Source organism: Dermacentor albipictus, chromosome 10 (genome assembly GCF_038994185.2).
Source record: "Dermacentor albipictus isolate Rhodes 1998 colony chromosome 10, USDA_Dalb.pri_finalv2, whole genome shotgun sequence".
NCBI classification, from domain to species: domain Eukaryota; kingdom Metazoa; phylum Arthropoda; class Arachnida; order Ixodida; family Ixodidae; genus Dermacentor; species Dermacentor albipictus.
In genome coordinates, this window is record NC_091830.1 from 83,688,548 (window position 1) to 83,714,624 (window position 26,077).

General features: G+C 49.4%; 1 protein-coding gene across 1 annotated transcript in view; it reads left to right on the plus strand.

The window, feature by feature from the left end:
• LOC139050367 (uncharacterized) overlaps window positions 1–26,077 on the plus strand; it is a 57,690-nt gene that overhangs the window by 11,483 nt on the left and 20,130 nt on the right. Inside the window, exons 3-4 of the mRNA XM_070526610.1 lie at window positions 631–699; window positions 13,202–13,237. Of these exons, the coding sequence (XP_070382711.1) occupies window positions 631–699; window positions 13,202–13,237 (105 nt within the window). The remainder of the gene's footprint in view (window positions 1–630; window positions 700–13,201; window positions 13,238–26,077) is intronic.

Genomic DNA, 26,077 nt, shown 5'->3' on the forward strand with positions numbered 1-26,077 from the left:
GCGGCTACATTCGTATTCTTCATTGAAAACATTCTCCAAGTGGTCCGCGAGCGCCTCTTTGGTGGCTTCGAAGGAACGGTGAGCGTCGGCATCCATCAGTAACGTAGCAATAATGATCCGTGCCTGTGTAGCCATGCTGTGCAAGAGCGTGCCGATCTTGGTTTGTTCCGAAGCGGTAGTTCGACCCGCCGCGAACGCAGTCTTTGAATTGGAGTAGCTATAATGGCTACTAACTGGAGAGGCGAAACGGGAAGGGCGGTGGAGGGCGGAGAGTGACCCTGGATGTTGCCAATGGAGTTGCGGGTGGCTCTGGGCTCGACAATCAGGCACCATGAATTGGCCGTTGTTTGGAGTGAGGCGGCCAACCCTGAGATCGCGAAGGCTCTCACGTGTGCTAGATAAATCTTCCTAATGGAAGTATACTTATTGGAGATATATTTATGTTGTTGAATGGAATGCAGATTTGGTAAGGTTGTCTCGTTTGAGTTCTACAGTTATGTAGCCCTTTATTTACTGTATATAGTCATTGAGAACACTCTACTGGAAGCTAAGCCACTGCCTTTATCAAATAGGTTCTTTTGGATGTCGTCGTGCTTATTGCAGTGCATAATATTGGTGCTTTTCTTGCAGGTTGTACCTATCGTGTGCGAAATATACAACTGCTGTAGGCCTTTGGGTGAAGACAGCAACATAAAACCAGTAGGTGCTTGGTTTCAGACTCGAACTATTCTATAGATTGTCACGTAGTGGTGACGGCTTATAATATAGCGGCAAATCTGTGAATGCGAAAGCTAACATTTATTGAACAACCTTGTGCCTCCAAAGCAAGTTACACTTAAGGCATAGCGATAACGGCAAACATATTCAGCAATCGTCAAAATCTGACCTGCGGGGCAAGCGCGTCGGCTTCTACGCATGACTAACCAACGTCTCCAGAAAAATCGCTTATGCGCGCGTGTCTTCCAGAAAGTTCTGCACAATTCTCGTCGCGCATACAACCCATCAGAGTACTCAAATTTCAGGAACAACAGACAGTGGATAGAACCAGCAATAACGTTCTAAAAGCTCCCGATATTTGCAAGCACGTCCTGCGCTGAGCGATTTCTTAGACAGTGAAAGGCGGTCACCCAATAAAGAGAAACACCTGTCAGCGCCGACCCGTCTCCTGAATTGCATCGTCTCGATGCTACAAACACAACAGGACAGCTAAAAATAAAGGACGCTTATTAAATAAAAGTAACAAAACAAAAAAGAAACAGAAGGAAGCTCAGTTACGTAATGCCCCAAAATCCATTAGCGCTAGTAGGACGGCTTCAGTCGCACAACATAGACTGTTTCAGTGACGCCGCTGTGATTAGCAAATGACGTCTGGCACGAACTCATAGTGGAGTGCGCCAACGGGTCGTGCAATCTCGTAGGGTCCAAAATAGCCACGTAAAAGCTTCTCACCAAGTCCTCGTCAGCGTATTCGGGTCGAAACCCAAACACAGTCGCCATGCTCTTATTCCACGTTTCGTTATCAAAGATTGTAGTGCCGGCTACCGGTCCCCTCTGCTGTATTTTGACGCACGGGCGAGCGAATTGTCGAGCTTCTTTGGCGTGCCGGAGATAAGCGGCGATGTAGAAATTCTCTTCGTCGGAGACGTCCGGCAACACGGCGTCGACAGTCGTCGTCTGGTTCCTTCCATAAACCCGTTTGAACGGCGTGATCTGCGTTGTTTCTCGCATTGCCGTATCGCAAGCAAACGCGACAAACGCGAGCATAGCACGCCACCTCTTGTATTCGACGTCGACGTACATCGATAACATGTCGGCGAGTGCCTTGTTCAGTCCTTTCGTTAGGTCATTCATGTGCAGCTGGTAGGCAGTGGTCCTCCGGTGACTTGTATGGCTATACTGCAGGATGATTTAAATTAGCTCAGCTCTAAAATTTGTCCCTCTGTCAGAAATAAGGGCCCATTTGATGACACGCCATTGATATTAAGTCATAGAAATGCCTTCTGCTTTTGACATCAACCGGCTAGCGTAAGTTATAACCCGTTCAACTCCATCTTTCCTAAGGACTAGCACGGTGCCGAGGCCAAGGATACTGGAGTCAGGGTGGATTTCGGTATCTGCATCCTCGTCGAAGTGTTCAAGTATACCTGTGTCGACTGCATGCGTCGTTTGAGTTCTTGAAATGCAACGGCCTGCGGCGTTTGCTACGTCAACGCGACATCCTAATTAGTTAGCTGTGCCGGTGGCTCAGTGACGCGTGAAAAGTCCTTGACAAAGCGCCTGTTGAAGGTACCACAGGCACACATACAAAGGAATCAACGCAATGCCTTCTTGTCAGTGGGCTGCTTGCACTTTGCGATGATAGCTGTCTTTGCAGGCCTGGGTGAACTCCAGCTTTGCTGACGACGTGCACTAGGAACGGAAGTTCATCGCATGCAACTGACCCTTTCCGACTTCAGAGGGAGCTTCTCGAGTGATGATGGCCTCTAGTACTGTAGCAAGCCGCCTAAGGTTTGCCAATACAGGTCTGCCTCTTCAATCCTATTAACACTCTGCACCATTATAATGCGCCAGAACGTTGAAAGCGCAGAGGAAAGTCCGAATAGCATGCATTTTTTCTCATACAGGCCGCCTTGCCTGATGAAGGCGGTACGTATCGTGATCGCTCTTGTTGACTCCTATTTGCCAGTAGTCGGTCTTCATATCTATTGATGTAAAGTATTTAGTGCTGCAGAGCCCATCTCATACACCGTCGATACGTCGGAGGGTCTATACGTCCTTCTTCGTCATCTTGTTCAGTCGGCTATAATTGACGCAGAAACGTCGGGCTCCGTCCTTTTTCCTCACCAAGACTACAGGAGATGCCCAACTGCTTTGTGACGCTCGATTATGTTGTGCGGCTTTTGGTCAATTTGTTGCCTTATAGCTTCACGTTCTCGCATCAAAACTTGGTAAGGGCTTTGGCGGGCTGTTCGTGCACAGTATTCGGTTATTATTCGATGCTCTGCAACTTGTTTTTCTCGAATACTGGATGACATCGAAAACCAGTCTTTCTATCATAGGAGAAGATTTCTGAGTTGTTGCTGATTACTCAAGGGGAGATTTGGATTTATGTCGAAGTCTGGTTCTTGAACTATGGTCGTCGGGGTACAAGCATCAGGATTCGAGAGGAATGCTGGCTTTGCAATGCTGGCTTCCGCTATTTCCTCGATGTGTGCGATCGTCCTGCCTTGTTGATCTGCTTGAACTCCTGGCTGAAGTTTCTCAGCTTCAATTTCGCTTTTCCTTCGTGAAGTCGAATGATCCCTCTTGCGACGTAAATTTCACGGTCGCACAGTAGACGCTGGTCGCCCTCGACGATACTTACTACGTCTGCGGGTGTTTTGCGTCGGCACACTGTCGCTGTCAACGGAAATGACAATGCTGGAGCGAAGCGGGATGCTGATTTGCTCAAGCACTGTCAAGGTATGGTGACTACGAGCGCTCTGCGGGCTGTACCCCTTCATCTTCGATTATCGCTATCGATTTCTACTTCAGGTTGATTATTGCGCCCTGATGGTTCAGAAATTCTTTGCCGAGAATGAAGCCTCGTGAACAGTGCTTGAGGATAACGAACGTGGTCTCGTAGCTCCGGTCATGAACAGTAATTCTTGCCGTGCAGATTCTGGTCGGCGTTATCAGGTGCCCTCCAGCTGTCCGGATTTGACGGTGATTTGACGGCGACAACTTTCCTCTATCTCGTAATTTTCTACGGACATCCGCCATATCACTGGGACCGAAAATTAGGCAGCTGATGCACTGCCGCGGAACGGCGCTGTGCCTGCTGGTACTGTAGATTTCCAAGCTCTAGACTCCACCCACTAAAACGACCCCAAGCTGCTTGTTACTCCGCTTGTCGCTCCAGCTTGCGGAGCTGCCGCTACTCTACACAAGAATATTGATCATGTGCAACATATCGCAGACAGCTCCTTGCCTGTTCGTGTTCCATCAGTTTCAACTGCCAGTATTCAATTGCGTTCGCGGGATAAGCCATCGCGACGTCAGAGTAACACCGAAGCTTATCGCAGACCACTTCATTTTGCCATGCATCAAAAAAAATGTACGAAGCTTAGCAAAAACCTGCCAAGCCTGTAAAGCCGCGAAAATGACCCGGCACGTGCGTTCAGCCGTGCAGCATTTTTGACCACCAGACATCCGTTTCGATCAAGTGCATTTAGACTTGGTGTGTCTCTTCCGCCCAGCCAAAGTTTCAGGCACCATCTCGCTTGTGTGGAACGGTACTCAAAGTGGCCTCTACAACATATCAAGGTCGAAACAGTGGTGGAACCATTTGTTGCTGCAAGGGTGTCGTGGTATGGTTGCCTTTTGACACAGCTACTGACGAGGAGCAAGAATTCCAAAGCTCGCTTTTTTCCCAGTCAAGACTGCTAGGCACGCGTTTTTATACTACCATAGCTTACCACCCACAAAGCAACGGCATTTCCAGCGTCTCCACCAACAACTGAAGGCGTCGTTGACTGTCATGCTCGAAATACAGCACTAAGTGCAAATGCTACCCCTAGTACTACTGGGCCTAAACAACAACCAAGGAGGATCTCGGAGTCAGTAAAACCGAGATGCTACATGGGCAGGCAATCCGTGTTCGAGGCCAATTTCTCAGCATCCAGCAAGGCACACCTCCAGCGACCACACGGTATTTAGAGAGGACACACTCCTGGCTCGAGCTGGTTCGACCTATGGCCGCACGTATCGCCCGCAGGCAGTCTGTAGTTAGTTTCTTGACAATCGACACAACCACGCACTTCTTTCTGCGGCACGTCTCCATCAAGCCACCATAAGGCTTCTTCTCCTCTGAAGTTGTCTTTCATGTTTTCGCGTTCAGAGAAAGCCTTCAAGATTCACGTTCAAGGCTAAAAGAAGACAATGTCGTGCGACTGCGTGTAGCAGCCTATATTGAACATTAACTCTTTGTTCTTCCGCCCTTCACACATCATCACCATCAGCCTGGTTACCCCCACTGCAGGGCAAAGGCCTCTCCCATACTTCTCCAACAACCCCGGTCAAGTACAAATTGTGGCCATGTCGTCCCTGCAAACTTCTTATTCTCATCCGCTCACCTAACTTTCTGCCGCCTACTGCTACGCTTCCCTTCCCTTGGAATCCAGTCCGTAACAATTATTGACCATCGGTTATCTTCCCTCCTCATTACATGTCCTGCCCATGTTAATTTCTTTTTCTTGATTTCAACTAAGATGTCATTACCTCGCGTTTATTCCCTCACCCAATCTGCTCTTTTCTTATCCCTAAACTTTACACCCATCATTCTTCTTTCCATAGCTCGTTGCTTTGTCCTCAATTTGAGTAGAACCCCTTTCGTAAGCCTCCAGGTTTCTGCCCCGTAGGTGAGTACTGGTAAGACACAGCTATTATACACTTTCCTCTTGAGGGATAATGGCAACCATCTGTTCATGATCTGAGAATGCCTGCCAGATGCACCAAAGCCCATTCTTCTTCTTCTGATTATTTCCGTCTCATGATCCGGATCCGACGTCACTGCCTCCCCTAAGTAGATGTATTCCCGTACCACTTCCAGTGCCTCGCTACCTATCGTAAACTGCTGTTCCCTTCCGAGACTGTTAAACGTTACTTTAGTTTTCTGCAGATTATTTTTACACCCACTCTTCTGCTTTGCCTCTCCAGGTCAGTGAGCACTCATTGCAATCGGTCCCCTGAGTTACTAAGCAAGGCAATATCATTACCGTATCGCAAGTTACTAAGGTATTCTCCATTAACTTTTATCCCCAATTCTTCCCTATCCAGATCTCTTAATACCTCCTGTAAACATGCTGTGAATAGCATTCGAGCGATCGTATCTCCCTGCCTGACGCCTTTCTTTATTGAGATGTTGTTGCTTTCTTTATGGAGGGCTACTGTGGCTGTAGAGCCGCTATAAATATCTTTCACAATTTTTACATACGTGTCGTCTACACCCTGATTCCGTAATGCCTCCATGACTGCTGAGGTTTAGACAGAATGAAACGCTTTCTCGTAATCAAAGAAAGCTATTATAAGAGTTGGTTTTATCCCGCGCATTTCTCTATCACCTGATTGATAACGGGAATATGGTCTATTGTTGAGTAGCCTTTGCACATAAGCCTTCAGTATCCTAGGAAGGAAGCCCCTGTAGTGACCGTCTGTTATCTCGCCTTGCCGCACCGTGGTGTTCATTTCCCCCTGCTCCTTCTTGAAACCGAGTTGGTTAAGCGACTGGGGTACCACCCCTGCCACACAGCAAACCTGATTTTACTTTTCTATAAAGTCAGTCGACCCACCGTTCTCAACTGAGCTCCACAGAAGCCTTTGGGAGTTGAGATTCCGTTAATTCCGTTCGATTCCGTTAAGAATCGGACAGATTGAAAGAATATTTTGCATCATTATGGAGGGGCACATTACCAGTGACGCATACCTTACCCAAGTTGGCGTCGATAACGTTCATTGCAGAGCGGCAAGCAGCTTCTGGCACTGTGACTCTAGCTGACATACCTTTAAGGGAGGTTCACTGGAAATGGCAGAGACGGATTGGCACATACACAGTGTGTAGCAAGCATGTGAAACCCCTCAGGCATAATGTTCGTTCGTCGCCGGGCTCGGTGGCCTGCCAAGCTCGGCAGGCAACATTGGTCACCGCACCGTAATAAACACCGACGAGCACGGCTGCTCGGTGGTCAGTCATCGTTCAGCACCACCACGCTGTGGAGCATCCGTCTATCGGAGGGTGCTCCGAGCCCTCCCTTGTTCACGAGCCCGGGAGGATCATGACACTGGCCACGAGGAGGGGATCCTCGTGACACTGGCGACAAGAGATGGTATACTCGTGACACTGGTGACGAGTACCCACGGATCGTCCCACGCCACCACGAGCGGCGAAACACCGCCCCCAGTTCCTACCGCCATGCTGCTGTACGGAAGGCTCGAGCCATTCGAGGGAGATGGGGCCGCCTGGCCAATTTACGAGAAGCAAGTCCACGTGTTCTTCCGGGCAAACGACATACCCGAGGTCGAACAGCGAGACATTTTCCTGGCCAGCTGCGGGACCCACATCTTCAGCCTCTTGCTCAACCTTCTGAAGCCAGCCATGCCGCACGTTAAGACGCTGGGTGAGCTGCTCACCATACTGCGCTCACATTTCAACCCAGCACCGTCCACACTAATGGAGCGTTTCCGCTTTAACAACCGGAGCCGCCGGGAAGGAGACCCTCAGGCAATTCGTTGCTGTGCTACGAGGGTTAGCGAGTGCCTGCGCCTTCGGAGACCAACTGGACTCACTGCTCCGGGACCGTTTCGTCTGCGGAATCAACAACCCCGGCATGCAGACGGGACTCCTGGAGCTTCCCTACCCCTCGCTGGACGACGCCGTGAAGGCAGCACTGGAAATAAAAGCTGCCGCCAAGGACGCCGGCGAGATTTCCCGTACGACTGGCTCACCGTCGGCGGAAGCGGTGGTCAACGAGTTGGCGACAAGGCAGTACCTGCGGTTACTGTGATGGTGCCCACTCCACCTCATAGTGCCAGTTCTCTCAATCACAATGCTATACGTGGGGGAAAACTGGGCACCTGGCACGTGTATACCGAAGGGGGAGGACGAACAGCAAACAGCAGCCTGATTCAAGCCCAGGTTTCACACAAGTCTGCGGCCAGGGTAGCCGTCACAACAGTATGCGGTGGGGGTGTGCGGCAGCAGGCTCAAGTTCATCTGCGCCCAGGCTCCATGTAGGGGCCGAGGACCCGCCGATTTTCGACATGTGGCACACAGGCTTTGTACCGTCGTCTGTGCCGCCGTACATGCTGACCGTCGAAATCTGCGGGCACCCCATTTCCATGGAGCTGGACACAGGGGCCAGCGTGTCAGTAATGGCCGGGAAATTCTTCAAGCGTAATTTCCCCGGCGTGTCCCTCGAGGCTTCGGGTGTGATCCTGCGCAGCTTCTCTGGGCAACTCTCCCAGGTCCAGGGTCAGGCACAGGTCAGCGTTCGCTTTAACGACAGGGAGGCAACCCTTCCCCTTTACTTAACGAAGGGGTCGTCGCCGACGCTGCTGGGTCGAAACTGGATTCATGCACTGGGCGTTCGTCTGGCAGAGTACCAGGAAGCCAGCGTGTATGTGGTGAAAGACATCCCCAGTCTTCTGACCGAGTTCAAGTCCCTCTTCCAGCCAGGGGTGGGCACATTTTCCGGCACGACGGCTGGCATCTATGTACCTGAAGGATGCTGGTCATGTTTTTTCGAGCCTCGCCCACTGCCAATCGCCCTGAACCACGGGGTCACCCAGGAGCTGGAACGGTTACAGCGAGAGGGCGTCTTGGTACCTGTCAAGACATCTTAATAGGCCACTCCCATCCTACCAGTCCTAAAGCGAGACGGCAGTGTCATGGTCTGGGGGGATTTCAAGGTTACCATCAACCCCGTCGCTACCGTCGAGAGGTACTTGCTGCCCCGGATTGAAGATCTCTGGTCAGCATTGTCCGGTGGACAGAAGTTTACCAAGCTCGACCTCAGAGATTCTTACCAGCCGCTGGTGTTCCAGGATGCCTCCAGGAAGTATGTCGCAATATCGACATCTTTGGGGCTCTTTCAGTACACAGGCTTACCCTATGGCGTGGCCTCGGCCCCAGCCATGATCCAGAGGGAGATGGACAACCTCTTCAGGGGTATGAGGCACGTGGCGGTGTACTTGGACGACATCCTGGTAACTGGCAGTGACGACGGGGACCACCTGCAGAACCTGCACAACTTCTTGGCACGTCTGCAGGACGCCGGCATCAAGCTCAAGCTCGAAAAATGCGTCTTCCTAGCCCCCAGTGTTGAGTACTTGGGACATGTCATTTCCCAGGCAGGCCTAGCGCCGGCTCCCCGCAAAGTTTATGCTGGCTCAAAGCACCTAAGCCCCAGAACAAGAAGGAGCTTCAGTGCTAACTCGGCCTCATCAACTTTACAGGAGCTTTCTGCCGAATCTGCCGCAGCATCTACAGTCGCTCCATCTTCTGCTTGGAGATTGTCAGCAATGGGTCTTGAAGAAGGAGCAGGACCGGGCCTTCCAGCGCATCAAGGAGCTAATCACCAAGGCTCCAGTGCTGGAGAACTTCGATCCTGATAAGCCTGTCGTCCTTACTGTAGATGCGTCGCCGTATGGTGTGGGAGCCATCCTGGCCCACTGGGACAAAGATGGCCAGGAACGCCCTGTGTCATTTGCTTTTCAGCGGCTTCATGCTGCAGAGCAACGTTACAGCCAGCTGGACAAGGAAAGTTTGGCCCTCATGTTCGGTGTCGAACGCTTCCACCAGTATTTGCGGGGCCGGAAGTTCGAGGCGGTCACAGACCAGAAGCTGCTTTTGGGGCTGCTGGGGCCTGACAAGGACGTTCCTGTGCAGGCATCACCTCGAGTGATACGCTGGACCTTAAGGCTGGCAGCTTACAGTTACCAGCTGGTTTACCGTCCGGGAAAAGACCTGGGACCTGCTGATGCCCTGAGGCGCCTGCCGCCTGAACCTTCTGAAGTGTTTATGCTAGAACACGTGTACCCGGAGGTGCTTTCGATGACTGCGGTATCTCAAGCGACCAGCCGGGACACAGTCCTGTCTCAGGTGGTCAAGGTGGTGTCCTGTGGAGAGGAATTGCTGCAGCAGGCCTATAGCCACAAGGCTGCTGAGCTGAGCTTACGGCAGGGCTACCTACTGTGGGGTACTAGGGGGGTGATCTCACGAAGTCTCAGGTCCAGGTTCCTGATGTTCCTGCACGTGGGTCATCCTGACGAAGAAAAGACCAAGATGGTGGCCTGGTCCCATGTTTGGTGGCCTCGCCTGGAACAGGACATCGCTCACTTGGTGCAGAGCTGCCAAATCTGCCAGCAGTATGAGCGAGCCTCGCATCATGTGGAGATCACCCGCTGGCCGTTCCCACAGAGACCCTGGTCCCGCCTACATGTGGATTTTGGGGAACCCTTCAAAGGCCATTACTTACTGTTGGTGGTGGACGCCTTTTCGAAGTAGGTGGAGGTTCTGCCTGTCACCACTACATAATCAGGTGCGACCATTGCAGCTCTATGGCAGGTCTTCGCCACCCAGGGGTTGCCAGATCTCATCGTGTCCGACAATGGTCCTGCTTTCGCCAGCACGGAGTACCTGGCCTGGTTGACGAAGAATGGAATCCGCCGGATGATGGTTCCGCGTACCACCCTGCTTCAAATGGTGGTGCCGAGTGGGTGGTGGAAACCTTCAAAGATAAGCTCAAGAAGAGCCAGACTAGGGATTTGCGGACGCAGATTAACCGGATACTTTTTCAGTACCGGACCACGCTCCACGATTTCACTGGCCGTGCCCCCTGTGAACTCCTGCTGGGTCTGATTATCAAGACGCCTTTGGACATCTTGCGTCCGGACCTCCGATCCACAGTGCTCTTGAAGCAGCTGAAGCAGGAGCTGGCTGCTGACCAAGAGTGCCGTCCCGAGCCTTTGCCAGAGTCGGGAGCTCCAGTTTTCGCCAGGCACTTCCGTCCTGGGCTACCCTGGTCTGCTGGACAGGTGGTGTCTCCTGCGAGCGCCACATCGCTGCTCGTCCGCCAGCCAGACGGGGCCATGTGGTACAGACATGCCGACCATGTAAGGCCTCGCATCGGGACGTGGCCAGCACGCTCGACTGCCACTTCTGAGTTCGAGCCCGCAGGAGGACTAACGGCAGCACCAGTCGCTTCCAGCGGAGCACCACCCACCTTGGATGCGGCAACTGTAGCCAGTGGTGCGACACCCGTTGGAACGGTGTCGAGCCCAACACCACTCACAAGGCCGACCACTACGGACCCTCTGGATGGAGCGAGGCTGGCTCAGTCAGCACCCGGCGTTGCCACACCCGACCCATCAACATCGGTGCCCAGGCGGAGTACTCGACCGCGGAGGCCACCGGACGGTTGCTCCCCTGGATAGCAGGCACCATCGACCCAGCTAGGGTGGAGGCAGAGCCTCATATTTCAAACATGGACGTTTGTTTTAATTTAGCAAACCAACTGAGGGTAAGGGCATGTGACGCCCTCGCAGGCATAATGTTCGTTCGCCGCCAAGCTCGGTGGCCTGCCAAGCTCGGCAGGCAATATTGGTCACCGCACCGCAACTAACACCGACGAGCACGGCTGCTCGGCGGTCCGTCATCGTTCAGCACCACCACGCTGCGGAGCGTCCGTCTATCGGAGGGTGCCTCGAGCACTCCCTTGTTCACGAACCCGGGTGGTTCGTGACACAGTTGTCCATGTTGGCCTCAGAGTTTCTTCCTACAGCCGTTCTTACCCGGTCCCGTAGGTGCAATGACCCATGTCGGCGTAAAGTAGCTTCATTTAAAAGAGGTACTTATACACGTTCTCGCCTATTCAGTGACCCAAGTGTTCTAGCAGTTGGTTTCAAACCGCAGTACATCAAGACAGCAGCATGATGCTGTCACCATTCGACCATGCACTGGCTAGTGATCCAGGTAGGTGCAAAGGCAGTAAGATACAAGCACAGATGCATACATGGGTAGTTATATAGCACCCGTAAAGTGCGTGAGTTGTCCTAACACTGCTGCCGTAATATCGTCACATTTATCCTCGAGGAAACGTACTTCACTCACAGATCAATAAGACGTTCTCTGAACACATCAAGTAAGGCATACCAACGACCAAAACGCTATAAACCGAGAGCTTGGTCAACAGGGAAAATTGTATTGCTGAGACCGAATATCCGTACAAACAGTGCTTGGTCATCCAGCACTACACTTGAATGACAGATAGATTCTGGCATATTTTGGCTAAAGCGTCTCGTTTCAATGGCCATACTCTTCGCTCTTTTGGCCATTTCGTGGTTGTGGGACTTTCACCGTCTATAAAAAGAGCCACCAAACTAAGGCGAAACAACTTATAATCATAGCCGCCTATACTGTCGCTAGAAATGGGCTGGTTAATGCCCAAATTTTTATACGAAGTGAAAAGCATTCTAGAAACATGCGGCTATTGATTTACATTGACAATCATTCTTGACGGTTCCTGCACATTTTCTTTCTGCACCATCTCTAAGGCACATAATTTCTACGACTTGGTGTAGAAGAAACCATTGGCGTCTTAGAGAAATAAATGTGACTTGCATCCCTCAGGAATAGAATTGGCAGAATTTATTGCTCAAGAGTGGTGATGAATAGGACATATAGCCATTATCAATGCTTTGAAACCACTTGTTTGGAATTCTCTCAGTGAAGCCGTCAGAAAAGCGTTACCTGGAGACACTTGTAGCACATTTTTGATACTGGAGCTCGCCTACTTGTAATATATATACAGTATATTAAAGGGCTGCAATACTTTAAAATTATGTAATCACAAACAATATCTATGCACTCACCAGGAGCACGAGCGTCTCACACTCATGCCAAACATTTGCTACACGTGTAATTCATTTGCCACACTGTAAGCACGGACAGTCGGAAAACTTTTGACGTTGCACTTTTATTGCGATATTTATTATATGGACACATCGAGGGGCATTTTCGCCGCCATCACCGTCAAGGCGACGTTCCTTATAAAGACTAAGTGCGATAGCATCGTGGCTACACTCCCTGTAGTTTGGATGTTAGTGAAAGTGTACGAAGTTTAGCCGATGATTGTGACTTGATATTGAGCGCACAATGGAAGAAGGCGGGATGAAGCGCGTTGGCTGCCATTGCCTGCAGCGCCCCGAGGTGGGCATTCTACTGCGGCGGATTTTGCGAAAGACGCGGTCAACCGCGGCTGCGCGGGCGCTATTTTGAAAACCATCATTGATCGGTACCGAGTCTCACTGCGACGAGCACGAACGGTTTCCCGTGCACTGTGTTCTTCCCATTGAGTTCGCTACGAAGGGATCGAAACCGTGAACGTCAATCCACTCGCTGCTACTGCCACTATTCCTCACGCCACCGTTCTGACAGAAGGTGTCAGCGGTCATCAAGTGAGACGTTTTCATCTTTGCCTCTGCGCGCTTGACACCATGTTGGTTATTTAGCTTGTAAGCGAATGTTTAAAACCTTATACTCACGATAAAACTACTGTCCTTAATTTGTATGGGTATCAGGTACTTTGCTATCGCCATCGGGGCTTTACAATTCAAGCGGAACTACGGCCTTTTTAATACGACTATCTATTTTCACTGATTTCAGATGGTTGACTGCATCGTGTCCAAGACTCGTAATCAGGTAGGTATAAATGATTCTTGAACGCCTACATTCAAAACTACCATATTTAGAACATTGATTGTTTTGCGCAACCTTTGTTTGTTTCGTGCACAGCTAATAGGAGTGTGTGAGGGTGCTAATATGTGTTCTAATAAGATATCTGGGCTCGTGCAGAATTTTACTCGTGAACTGCATCGTGAGCCCTCCCAAAGTACAGGACATGGTTAATTAAGGAAAAATGAGACATCCACTCAATCGTAGCAATTGCTACTAAGGAAACCCATACGGTTTGCTCAAAAGAAAAGCCTCGCAGATGAAGAAAAAATTGTCCATGTCGGGGACTCAAATCCGGAACCACCACCTTTCCGGGTCAATCGCTCTACCATCTGAGCTAACGAGGCGGATGCCCCGGAAAAGCGGTGGTCCCGGGTTCGAGTCCCGGACAGGGATGAATTTTTCCTCAGCTGCGAGGGTTTTATTTTTTCGAGGATCCGTATTGGTTGCTTTTGTATCAATTTCTACGACTGGGTCCATGTCTCATTTTTCCTTATTTGCCTGTCTCCACCTTTCGGGTTTCAGCAGAACTATTACGTCAAACTTTCGGCCCTCGTATATGACGAAAAAATTATGGCAGAAACCATCCCACAATGAATGTGAGCATTAAGGCGATTATCATTGAAACAATCTAGCCACATTGTACTGCCAAATCCTATACACATTATGCTTAGCACATCGTAGTGCCTATGTCACATTCTTCTCCTTGTCTCCCATCGCTCTGATTTGGTCTCAGTTCGCATACCAACATACCCCGCGCATACCAATGTGTAAGGCCTTATGCAGCCGCACTCCACTCTTGTGCTTCACAGCAGGCAAGCTGCCTTATGCAACGGCGCGGACGCGAAGTCCGCCCGTGGCTTGCGTTAGTGCGCCTTCGGTTGCATTCCGCCAAGCAAGGGAAAAAAAATAAGAGACATTGAATTATATTGGCATCACATGGCAACAGGACCCAGTTTGCAGTATGTCTTTATGCAAGTCCATGCCTATTTCCAGCCTACTTCGGTCCCTGGGTATTCCAAGCTCAAATGGGTAGAGCATTGGACTGATGTGCTCATAGAATCGCATTTCAAAACAAAAATCGGCCATAGTGGGTCACTGGTTACGAAACTCTGGTCTTCTGGTACTGTTCAATGAACCTCCTTGATACCTACTTCGGTCACTCGGTATTTGCCGCTGGATATGCGCCATTCTTAATGTTAGATTTCCATCAGCCGTGACGAAGGAGCCGACAAGTTCTTGTTAGAATATTGTTTGTTCACCAATGCTTATGGGCTCATTTCTCAGAGAAAAGGGTTCCCACAACCCATTTGCGGCACATGAAACTTCGCAGAGTGCCATTAAAAGTGGTGCGCTATAAGACATAACACCTCCTCCTGTTCTAATTGCACACAAGCCATGTTGAGTCCAGCTTCCAATCTGCCCGGTGGGTGCCGATCTCGTGCTGGGCAGTGTCTTGCCCCGAATGCTTGAGTCGTTCGATTCGCACCCGCAGTTCGGAAAGACGGTGTTTAACAGCGAGGAGCCTGTGCGCTGGCAGTTGCGGTCCAGCTTTTAAAAGCGCTCACCGCCACAAAGCGCGGCAAACAAGTCATCGGCCTTCGGTAATGGATACTTTGTGATTTCAAGGCTCATTGTTATCATATTATCTCCAAAGAGGCATATACCGCCATCACTTTGGAGTACAGGTTCAACGGGGGTGCTATATACTGCGTTATGGACCAGCGCTATAATTGATTTTTTTTTTCATCTACGACAACTCAGTCTCAGCAGCTCTCTGCAAAGCAAATAGAACGTTTCTTGTTTTGAGATACTCACGGGCCTGATCCGGCTTCATGTACAGTGTGGTCCTTTCTTCTGTAATCGGGCCTAACTCATTTTTCAAAAGGAAGCCGCACTTTGCGAGCAGAGTGTACAGCCTTTCTTCTCAACTAACACAAATGGAAACATCTGACTTTGGCAGCCGGTGAACGTTGTAGATCTTTTTCGGTTCTAGTAGAACTACGTGAAGCCACTTCCGGCCCATCAGTGGAGGTCCCTCTTGGTTGATGACGCAGGGAGGCTCACCGTATGAGCACCGTGCAGAACTCAACCACCATTGGACCGCCTTGTTGAAAGAAAAATTTGGTGATATTACTTGAAAGGCCCAACTGAGACTGCGGCACCAGTGTCTTGCTCCAGCTTGACTAAAACACCATTCGAGTTCATCTGCACCATTATATGCCCAAAACCGAAAAACGGTATGCCCTTTAAAACTGCCACTTCCAAGTGCTAGGCAACCTTTACCGTATTTTGCTTGTCCCTTGCGTGAAGCTTCGTATGCGGCGTAGCAGAGGGGCTTCTTTTGGTTACTTTTACGGTATTCGTGGAGTATGTGGGACTGGCTTGTCTGAAGTGTTTCGGCGAGCCGCAGCGAAAGCATACACACTACTATGTCTTCGATGCCGCCTATACGTTATCAATAGGACGAACCAAATGCACACCAGTGCGGGATCCATCAGTGATTTTCGCCAATTATTCGATAGCCACCATACCCTTCTGAAACGTGTCTGCTATCTTCTGTGAAACGTGCACGTTGCACGTCCTCTCTTAGCATAACACACACGAAACCATCCCGGGAGGAGCCGTCTAAATTGCATCCAAAATCACACTTTCGCGACAGCTTGCGAAGCTCGACGACGCAATCAGAAATAAACTGGCCATGAAGTAGCCGCCGCCTCTTAATTTACGCCTGCTCCGCAATCACCAAAAGCTTAGGAACAATTGTTTCTAGGATCTACAATGGCCCGGAATGCACCTTTTCTGTCGCTTTGAGGGACACCATTGACGATCAGGAATGATGTCAGCTGATCTTGCTATCAAGTGTAGACATTGGCAGAAGTTCCACATGTTTCTATTTGGTTGAGTTTATCGGCGAACTGCGTCACAATTGCATTGGCTTCGATCGTGATATCAGTAAGCGTAAGAGATCCAGTCTTCAAACAACAAATTGGAAGAGGCTGAATGGCGGGCACACTTGCTTTCCTGGACAATGTGCTATATTTCTTTGTTCCACCCTTGTCGCCAGGTGTTTCTATAAAGCGTCACAAAGGAGCAGACAAGCTCCCGGTAGCACAAAGTTTATGGGCCGATGCTTATGGGCTCACCGCTCGACCGAAACGTGCGGCCGCTAGCAAACTTTGATCGGCTTTTAACGATTTGCGGCACATGCGCACTCCGCAGAGTGCTTTTATCAATGGTGCGCTATCAGGCACAACGCCTGAATGATCATGTCTTGCCCCAACTTAGGTAATTCGGCATGCCTCACTGAGTAATCTCCATTCTAGAATGACCCACTTTTACGACGACTTTTGTTACTTGGTGTGTAAATGTGGGTCTGTGGTGCACTTCTACGCAGCATAGACCAATGGGCATGCTCCGGTTTCCATAAAAATCAGCATTTTCAATAAACATTAACAATCCCCACCCAACATTGAATGAGTAGAAGTGGAACTTATGATACTCCCAACGATGAGCTAAAAAATTAACGTTAATGCCGCCTGGAAGCTGTGAAGAATAGATGCACCGGCAATTTTTTTTTCGTCTAGGAAGTGTGGCACCTACGCAGCGGCGCATACAAAGTGGCCGTAATTGGCGTGGCGGATGTTCATGGAAGACCAGCGGATATCCAGAGTCACATACCTAGTGATCCAACTTGGCTTCACACGGGGTCATTGAGATGCAGCGGACACCATGAAATACACAATAACCAATTTTGGGGGGAAAAGGGCAACTGTCACCAATAACCGCTTCAAAGTTGGTGAAATATGTTATGCATACAAGGCACATTTAATGCTCGGTTGCAACCAACGTACGATATCTACTTAAGTGTGCCAGCATCCGAAACGGGTCATCTATGGGGTGTGTACTGTAGCCGCGCTCCTTTATATCGCTTGTCTCTGGAGAAGCTGCTTCATCTAACTGCGACGTCGCGAATACCATGAAACGTTCTCAGCGTGGCACCTGAGAGTGCCTCGGTCACACACTGGTTCATACTAGAAATGTTCACTCTCTCGCGCTTCCCTCTGCACACGCTGTGCCATCTAACTGTGGGCCCTCGAAGTGCGGGCGAGACCTCCAAGATGCCTGGCATGCCGGTACGTGCGAGTTCTGAAGAAAGTAAAAATTCCCTTCGCAATAAGCTAATGAGCCGTGCAGTCGTACTACTATGCTTGTGGAACGAGCGCGACGTGGGCTAGATTAGGCGTACCATCCAAAAAGTTTAAGGGGCCCCTGCAACTCTTTTTAAACATGACAAACAAATCATACTGGACGCCAGAAAATGCCTCCATAAGCACGTGGGACAAATAACATTCAATTCCATGCAGCGGGCGACATACATTGCCTCTTTAAAAAATGGCGAAGCCTTTCTAGGGCTCCGTGAAAACCCCGCCGTCTAAACTGCAAATGAAGCCATCGTATTCACGTACGACTATTGGCGTTACGTTTGAAAATGCCATGAACAACAAATCAATCAACGGCCACAAAAGTGTCCGCAGCATTAAAGATGCCCTTGATACTTGCTAATTTGAAACAATACAAAATACAATGGCGCTCATAGTTTCCAGACTTTAACTTTACACTTAAATGCGTGTAAATACAATTATTACCATGCATGCAAATTAAACTTTACACGCATGGCATTCGGAGGCTCTTGTCTGCTCGAGCTGTGCCGCCTCCTCCACAACGAAAGATGGTTGCATCGCTGCAGTTTCGCTGACCGCTGTAGTAGTGCACGTCCGCGCGTTGCAATGCAGCTTTAACTTCGTGTGGAAAATTTGTGCACCAATACACACACTTTAACACAAGTACACGTCCAGCACTAACGTCACGTGTGTCGTTTTTGCAGCACTGTAACTAGTGGGAGACACGGTTCGCTCGAATTTCATTAAAATAAACCCGAAAGTGCCACGTCGGTGTGCTGTTGTTGGCTGCAAAGACAGCTAAAATAATATAAATACACTGCACCGCCTACCGCGAGAGTAGCAGCTTCCGGAAGCCTAGTTAGATGGCAACCAATCAGTTACTTTAGCTAGTGTATCGTAGGCGCCAAAACTAGCTGCAGTACTTTTTACATGAACGCCTAAAGACCAATTTACACTGCGCACGACTGTGACGTTCAGTGAACGGAGTGTCGCGGGCACCGCGCCAATCCGCCACGCTCCGCTGTTCAAGAAGCTCTTAAAGAAGGAGCGGAAAGTGCGTTTCTTCTAAACGCACTGAATTAGGTTTGCTGCAGAATATTGCTAAAGTTATGTCATTTCAAGTGAAACGCTTTCCATCAGCTTGTTAGAATGTGCTGATGCGCCCATTTAAAGGATTCTTTTATTGCAAAGCAATACTACTTCAGGTCGCACTTCAGCCCGCTCCATGGCGAGGCGGTGGTAGGCACCATTGATCTTTAGCGTGACCTCGCTGCGTGACGTCACACCACGTGACCTAGAGTGACGTCACACCAGCTGTGTAAAAACGGGACCCCAACTCACGCTGTCGCGAGGCGAGGCGGTAGCCACCAACGGCGGCCTAACTCCCGCTCCTCTCACCAGGGGCGCTACGGTCAGAGTGACGTCACACCAGCTGTATAAAACAGCTCCGCTCCTCTCGCCATGGCAGTCATACAGCCAGATGTTACGATGGTGCCTACGAACAAGGCAGCTCGGCAGAATGCAAAGAGGAAGCGTCAGCGAGCTACGGAGACGGAAGAAGAACGAGAAGAACGACTTTCTAAGCTGCGTGCCCAGTATGCAGCTCGGCGACAACGTGCCATCGCCAATCTTGGTTAAGAGAGTTGAGAAGTCTGCGTCGCTTTGGCGGACAATTTGGGTTAGGAGGAAGTATTCCAGGTGATGCCACGGTAGAACATCTGTGTTATACACGGCTCCACACGACTTTGGCCGCTTGTACACCTCGGATGCTCTAACGGGCGGCAGCTGCCTCATGTCTCCACATAGAATGATATCGAAGCCCCCAAAGGGTTCCAACATCCTGTCCGGCCTTATTTCACGAAGCCGCCGGTCCACTTGTCGAAGCAGGTCCGAAGATAACATGCTGACCTCGTCGACAATGATACATCTCACTCCTCTGAACAGGGATAATTGTCTGAACAGGGATAGTGTACACTCTTCTGTGTACATTATTGCTTCGCAATCACCAGGCTTAACCAAGGTAAGCCACGGCTGTTTTTTTTTCCGTTGAAGAATGTCGTGATCAAGATTTAGCCCATTTCTCTCTATACTGGCTTCAGGGTTGGTCCACGATTTTAGGCGCACTGCCTCCGGGGTCGGCCCATAATTTAAGCCTAGAAATAGCCGGAAAGAAAACGTTCTCGACACTGCCAAGGAACATTGCGTTGAAACAGAAAAACGTTGTCTCTGCATCTTCTGCAAAATACAATTTTAATTCTTAAAGGCTTGTGAAGGGACATTTAGTGAGATATGATAACCATGCATTAATATGCCGAACGAAACTGAATTTTTTTCTGAATAGCCGCAGGCTGCACCATTTCAAAAGGAATAAAAGATGGCTGCCGCCGATCCCTCAGACGCTGGCTGCTCGCACCTGCCGGCAATAATGGCTTTATTTGCGTATAATAAAGATTCTTACATGTCCGTGTAACGCTTTCGAGCACTTTCGGCACGTTTACGACCTCATTCAGTCAACTCTAATTTGCTGAGGATCTGTTTTAGCGTCATTCTTAAGCTTCCGTTGCATGCTGCCGTGATATTCGACCAGCCACCGCAAGCTAAGTAAGGGAAAGCGGACCATTCGCAGATGCCGGCACCACCCTCTTTATCCAGTTATCGATTTTCGGTGCACTGGCTCTGCCCCATCGAATCCCTCTCCACTTGAGCGTTCTTCTCGCCTCTTGTCCGCGAATTAGATACGACGAGCCGCTCAGTGAGGGAAATGTTATTCGTTTTTCAAGCAAACAAAAGTGACCTGGCATGAACAAGGAGAGCGTTTGATTGGTCTGTTCAGACAACCCTGCTAGTGACCGCCCGATGCTTGCGTCGGCGGTTGCGCAAACTTGATGTCAGGAAATTGGAATAAAACATAGTGGAATAGTTTTACGTTGTAGTGCCCAGGTAACAAGGTATGTAATTGAAGCAGCACACTTAAATTGGACGCTTGAAGGCCACATAAAGAAGATGTATAACACTAATGAGAGGCGAAGAAACCAGACAAAGAGTTCTACATTGTTGTAACTTCTTCTTCTTCTTTTTTAATGCTCCCCTGCTTCCTTTATTCGTCTTGTTCAACACATCCCGCCCCCAGTAGCGCTTTCCAATTCAAGCTTCTACAATTTTTGCACTGGCCTTCTTATAAGCTTGCCATCTTGAGCTCTCACTCGGTAGGTTCGGATTATCACACCTTGACCAGGGAAGACGTCCACGACTCGTTCCAGTGACATTTAGAGATGTTAGGTTCCTCGATAAGTACTACATCATCTACTTGTAGACTGCTACTACAATGCGATGGGTAGAGGTGAAGTGCCCGCAGCTCGAGGAGGTATTCTTTCTTCCATCGGATTCCCAGGTGGTCCACGAGCTTCTGGCGGTAACGCAAGTTCTTGCTGAGGTAACATCGCGTAGACTCTGCACTTCAAGCTTCGTCGTTTACTGTTGGTTCGCTTTGGAGAGGCAAGAAATGAGCTCCCGACCAGAAAATGAGGAGGACATTGCGGAGAGGGCTCTCTAGCGTCCGTATACGTATAGGTTAGGGGTCTTGATAACCACCTCTACCCCCAGGAGTACAGTCTCAATTTGTACGCTGTTCAGCTTGCTGTTTACCATCACTTTGCGTAAAGATGACTTGACTGATCGGATAAGTCTCTCCCACCAGCCGCCCCACCAAGGCCCACCTGGCATAATAAGTTGCCATCTAAAAAAATTATGGGGTTTTACCTGCCAAAACCACTTTCTGATTATGAGGCACGCCGTAGTAGGGGACTCCGGGAATTTCGACCACCTGGGGTTCTTTAACGTGCACCTAAATCTAAGTACACGGGTGTTTTCGCATTTAGCCCCTATCGAAATGCGGCCGCCGTGGCCAGGATTCGATCCCGCGACCTCGTGCTCAGCAGCCCAACACCACAGCCATTGGGCAACCACGGCGGGTCAAGTTTCCGTCTATGCGATGCGTCGAGAGCAAAGATGCAAATGGAGAGCTCTTCTTGGTGTTCCAAATGTCCCATAGGTCTCGCGATGTTCTCTTAAATGCGAGAGCATTGTCGAAGTAAAGTATTGCGGGCACTCCTCTACGAGCCACAAACCTACGGAACGCTAGTAAGAAGGAGCTTGCAGAGATTCCACTCGTCAATTTAAGGTGTACAGCTGTCGTAGTCCCACATGTGAACAGAATATAAGCGTTGTATATAACTCCATCAGTCTCATGTCGCTTTATATATTGTAGGCCTGCAAAGTTAACTTCAAGCGGCCGTGCAGTGAGAAAGCTGTCTTCGGTCATTGGTGCAAATTGCACCCTTACAGGTTTGCCGTTGTATTTTTTTGCAGAGAAAGCAAGCATTGATGACCCGTTTAACTTCTTGACGAGCACGTATAACCCAGTAATGCTGTCGAATCTGCATCATAGTGCTTGCCACGCCGCCATCTAAAACTCTGCAGTGAGCCTCAGCAACAACTAAGGTCGTGAAGGGATGCTTTTGCGGTAGAATAACCGGGTGGTTTTCGTCATACGTCGCCTTCTTTCTATCAAGTCGGCCACCAAGTCGAAGGTGCCCACTGTGATCAAGGTAAGGGTGGAGACAGCGCAGTTCAGAGTGTTTCTGGACAGTGTCGCTAAGCCGAAAGTGTTCAATGTCAATCGTGAATACCTGGAGCTGGACACGAAAGATCCAAAACACTTGCGCCTTGTTTAGTTCGTCTGTCGAAATAGTTCCACCGAGCGACGTTTGAATACGACGACACCGATCCACAAATCGAAATACCCAGGCGGTGACGCGCAGGAGCTTCTGTAGGTTGCCAAACTTCGTTAAGCCAATCAGGGTGTCCAGTATTCTCGGCGCTTGAAGAAGTACATGTTGCGTGTCACACTCTGACTCTCTGTAGACCAGTGTGCTCATGTCTGAGTCTGTGGGCCAGGTTGGTCTTGGCTGGGGTAACCATTCACGTCCCCTCCAGTAGCTGCTACATATACGTAGAATCTTTAAACATACGCCCCTAGTCAATAAATCTGACGGGTTGTCTTCTCCTGGACAGTAACGCCATAGCAGTGGGTCAGAAATTGCTGCGGTTTCAGTCGCACTGGGCTTTACAAACTGACCCCACTTGATACGGTCACCCCGGATCCAGCTCAGTGTGATCGTTGAGTCTGTCCACATGACCCAGGAAAAATGCGTTAAATGCCACGATTGGCGGATGTATTTAAATAATCTGGCTCCTACTACCGCAGCCATAAGCTCGAGCTTCGGCAGTCTTAAATTCTTGGTAGGTGCTACGCGATACTTCGCTACTATTAGTGATGTAGCTGTATTTCCACCGTCATCAATTTTTCTCAAATAGGCACACGCTCCATAAGCCTTCATGCTGGCGTCGACGAATATACGTAGCTCTGCCTTCTTGACCGCTCCATATAGCCCATCTCTCACACAGCGCGAAATCTTTATGAAGCCAAGCTGGATTACGTCTGCGCACCATACTGTCCATGTCGTCTTGATCTCCTCTGATAACTGGTCATCCCAAGACTGACCTAACACAAACAGGCGTTGAAACAAATCTTTGCAGTGACGGTAAAAGGCAAGAGAATACCAAGAGGGTCGAAAATTCGAAAAGCAGCTTTGAGAAGTGTACGTTTTGTGTACGGCTGAGCTGAGGCTAGGTATTGGGCTATAGATTTGGAAGAAAATTTGAAGTAATCAGTTTCGGTATGCCATTGCATTCCCAAAACTGCAGTTGATTCCCTTGATGTACCTTCCACTTGCTCCTCCTGGTTGTCGAAAATGTTCTGTAGTTGCTGGTTATTGATCCTCCATTTTCTGAGACTCATGCCTGCATCTTGCATAATAGCCTTCGATCTCTCATAGATGCTCAGACTATCTTCGAATGTCTCTGCACCCACCAGTAAATAGTCTACTAAAATAGAAGCAAACGCTTTGTCCTCACAAGCGGTGTCCAAGTGGTGATGAATAGTTGCCATGAGTAAGAAAGGGCTTGATGTTGATCCAAATGGTACCCGGGTCATGCGCCATTCGACAGTATTACTGTTTGGGTGACGGGAATGGTATCAAACCCGAGAAACCGGAATGCTTCTCGGTTGGCCTCCTGTATCTCAATTTGTAAGAATGCCTTCTCGATATTCGAGTTGATGGCGACGGAAACCACCGAGAGCAAAGCAGAACTTGTAGTAACTGTGCACGTTAAAGAACCCCAGGTGGTCCAAAATTCCGCAGTCCTCCACTACGGCGTGCCTCATAATCAGAAAGTGGTTTTGGCACGTAAAACCCCATAATTTAATTCTTAATTGCAATAGGGGAGAAATGCAAAAACAACTGTGTGCTTAGGTCTATGTGCACGTTAAAGAACCCCAAGTGGTCCATATTTCTGGAGTCCTCCCCTACGGCATGCGTCATAATCGGATCGTGAGTTTGGCACGTAAAACTCCATTATCTAATTTTCACAACTGAGAATTATGTCGCGATAGCTCGTCTTCTGGTCAAAAGCGGTCAAACTGCCTGCTGTCTATAACACCGTCGCCCATTCTAGAACCGTATTTTCACGATTCTACGCACCCCCCGTTTCTAAACCCCCCCCCCCCGCCTCTGTTTTCGCCAAAATGTTAGGAAAAAAGTTTTCATGCTAATCTAAGCACCCCCGTAGTTGTTAGTAAAAGCGCGTATCCAAGGCCGCCAAACGCGCTTGCTCACTCCGGAATCATTGCTCGGCGGACCTGCAGGCACGCTGTCGATGCTTCTGTTGTACCCGTTCCGCAGCCATCTGACCCCGGAGGTAAAGACAAAGCTTCGTGACATCAATAGTGACGTGGCTGTGATTCCGAGTGGCGTTACGCCAGTGCTGCAACCCCTCGACGTTTCAGTCAGCAAGCCCTTCAAAGCCAATTTCCGACAAGAGTACGAAGAGTGGGTGCGTAACCCTGACCGGCAGAAGACGCCGACGGGAGAGCGGTAGATAGTGCCCCCATCAACCATCGGAGAGTGGATTTCGGACACGTGGAAGAGAATCCAAGTGGATGTTGTGGTCAAATAATTTTAGAAGCGCTCGATCACAAACAACTTTGACGCAATGGAAGAAGACCTGCTGTGGGATAGTGGGAGCAGCGGTTCAAGCGGTGCGAGGAACTCGAGTGACAGCGAAAGTGACTGAGCATGCTACACGAGCGGTGGGTGCACTGTCTGCGCCGATTTTTCTTTTGAATGTTTGCAAAAGGAAATGTCATTTCTCGCACCCATCTCTTCGTGATTTCGCAGCGAAAAGAGGGAGGGGGTGGGTCATTCTAGGTTTTTCGAATCAAAGCCCCCCTCCTGACGTTGGGCATCGCGATCGTGATAAAAAATGGGGTGCTTAGAATCGAGTAAATACGTATTTCTATATTATAAACCTTTTGAGCGTCTAAGCCAAGTTGTTTCCGAAATGCTTAAAAATTAGAAGAGCAACACATTTCTGTAGGCATCGCTTTGAAGCGTTACGAAAAAAGCTTAAAATATACGGGCGTAAATGTGCGTGGACGGCGCTATCGTCGCTTCCGTGGCAGCGACACCCCAAGGCATGGACACGAAGTACACCGCAGGCTTGCCCTTGTCCCAAGGGATCTTGAAGGAGCGCAGCCCAACACTATAGCAGGTTGCGCCAAAAAGACACTGGGTAAGCGCCGCTCTTCACGAAGCTCTCGCTACGTCGCTCAGTGGGTATGTTTCACAGCGTGTGCGGCAAGATGGGGAACGATTCTCAGCTCAAGCATCCCATGGTCCCCGCCTCGGAGGCCAGGCACGGCAGTGCACTTCTTGACAGTGCCATGAAATGTGGCAGGGTGTCCAGAAAGAGAAGTAAGCGTGGTTACCACTTGCTGTGTATCAAAACATTAGGAAACACCTGCCCACCATGCATTTCGGAACCACGCGCAGGCTTCAGGGGGGCGGCACTAGATGGCGGTTAGTAGCCTTAGGGAAACTCGAAAGAAAAGCGACACTACAATGCGCTCTTCATACATAACACGCTTTTATGGTGTCAATACATTGTGTGGGTTTGTTGGTTCAATGTGACGGATGGTCACCGTAAGATGGATCCTGATAATTAACTTCATTCACTGAAAGTGGCGTCAATATTGCACAGCGCATATTTTTCGCGATACCTTCTGATCCCACACGAACAGAGGAAACACATACACTGCGCTACACAGTCCAATGACACTTAAAGAAACCTGGCAGACAAACACAATCATCCAGAAGGAAAGCCACTCCAAAACTGGATAATAAGCCTCGATTGCGCTTCCACTTAAACAGCCTCTTATCGAAAGACACAACCTGTCGAGTGAAGTGGTCCTTCGTGTCGGTTGATCAAGGCGACTCTTCCATAATGAATAAAACCCTAGTAACATGAACAAATCATATGGTCTTTTCGAATGGTTATTTTGAACTATATTTACGAATATTCATTTTTCAGCGGGAGGACCAGTATACCATAAGATGTAATAGGTATTTCCTTTTTTGATAGTTTCTTGTGAGATCCACTAAATATAATATGCTCCACTACTAAGAACAATACAATGCTCTATAGTGTTAGCTTTGAATGCAAA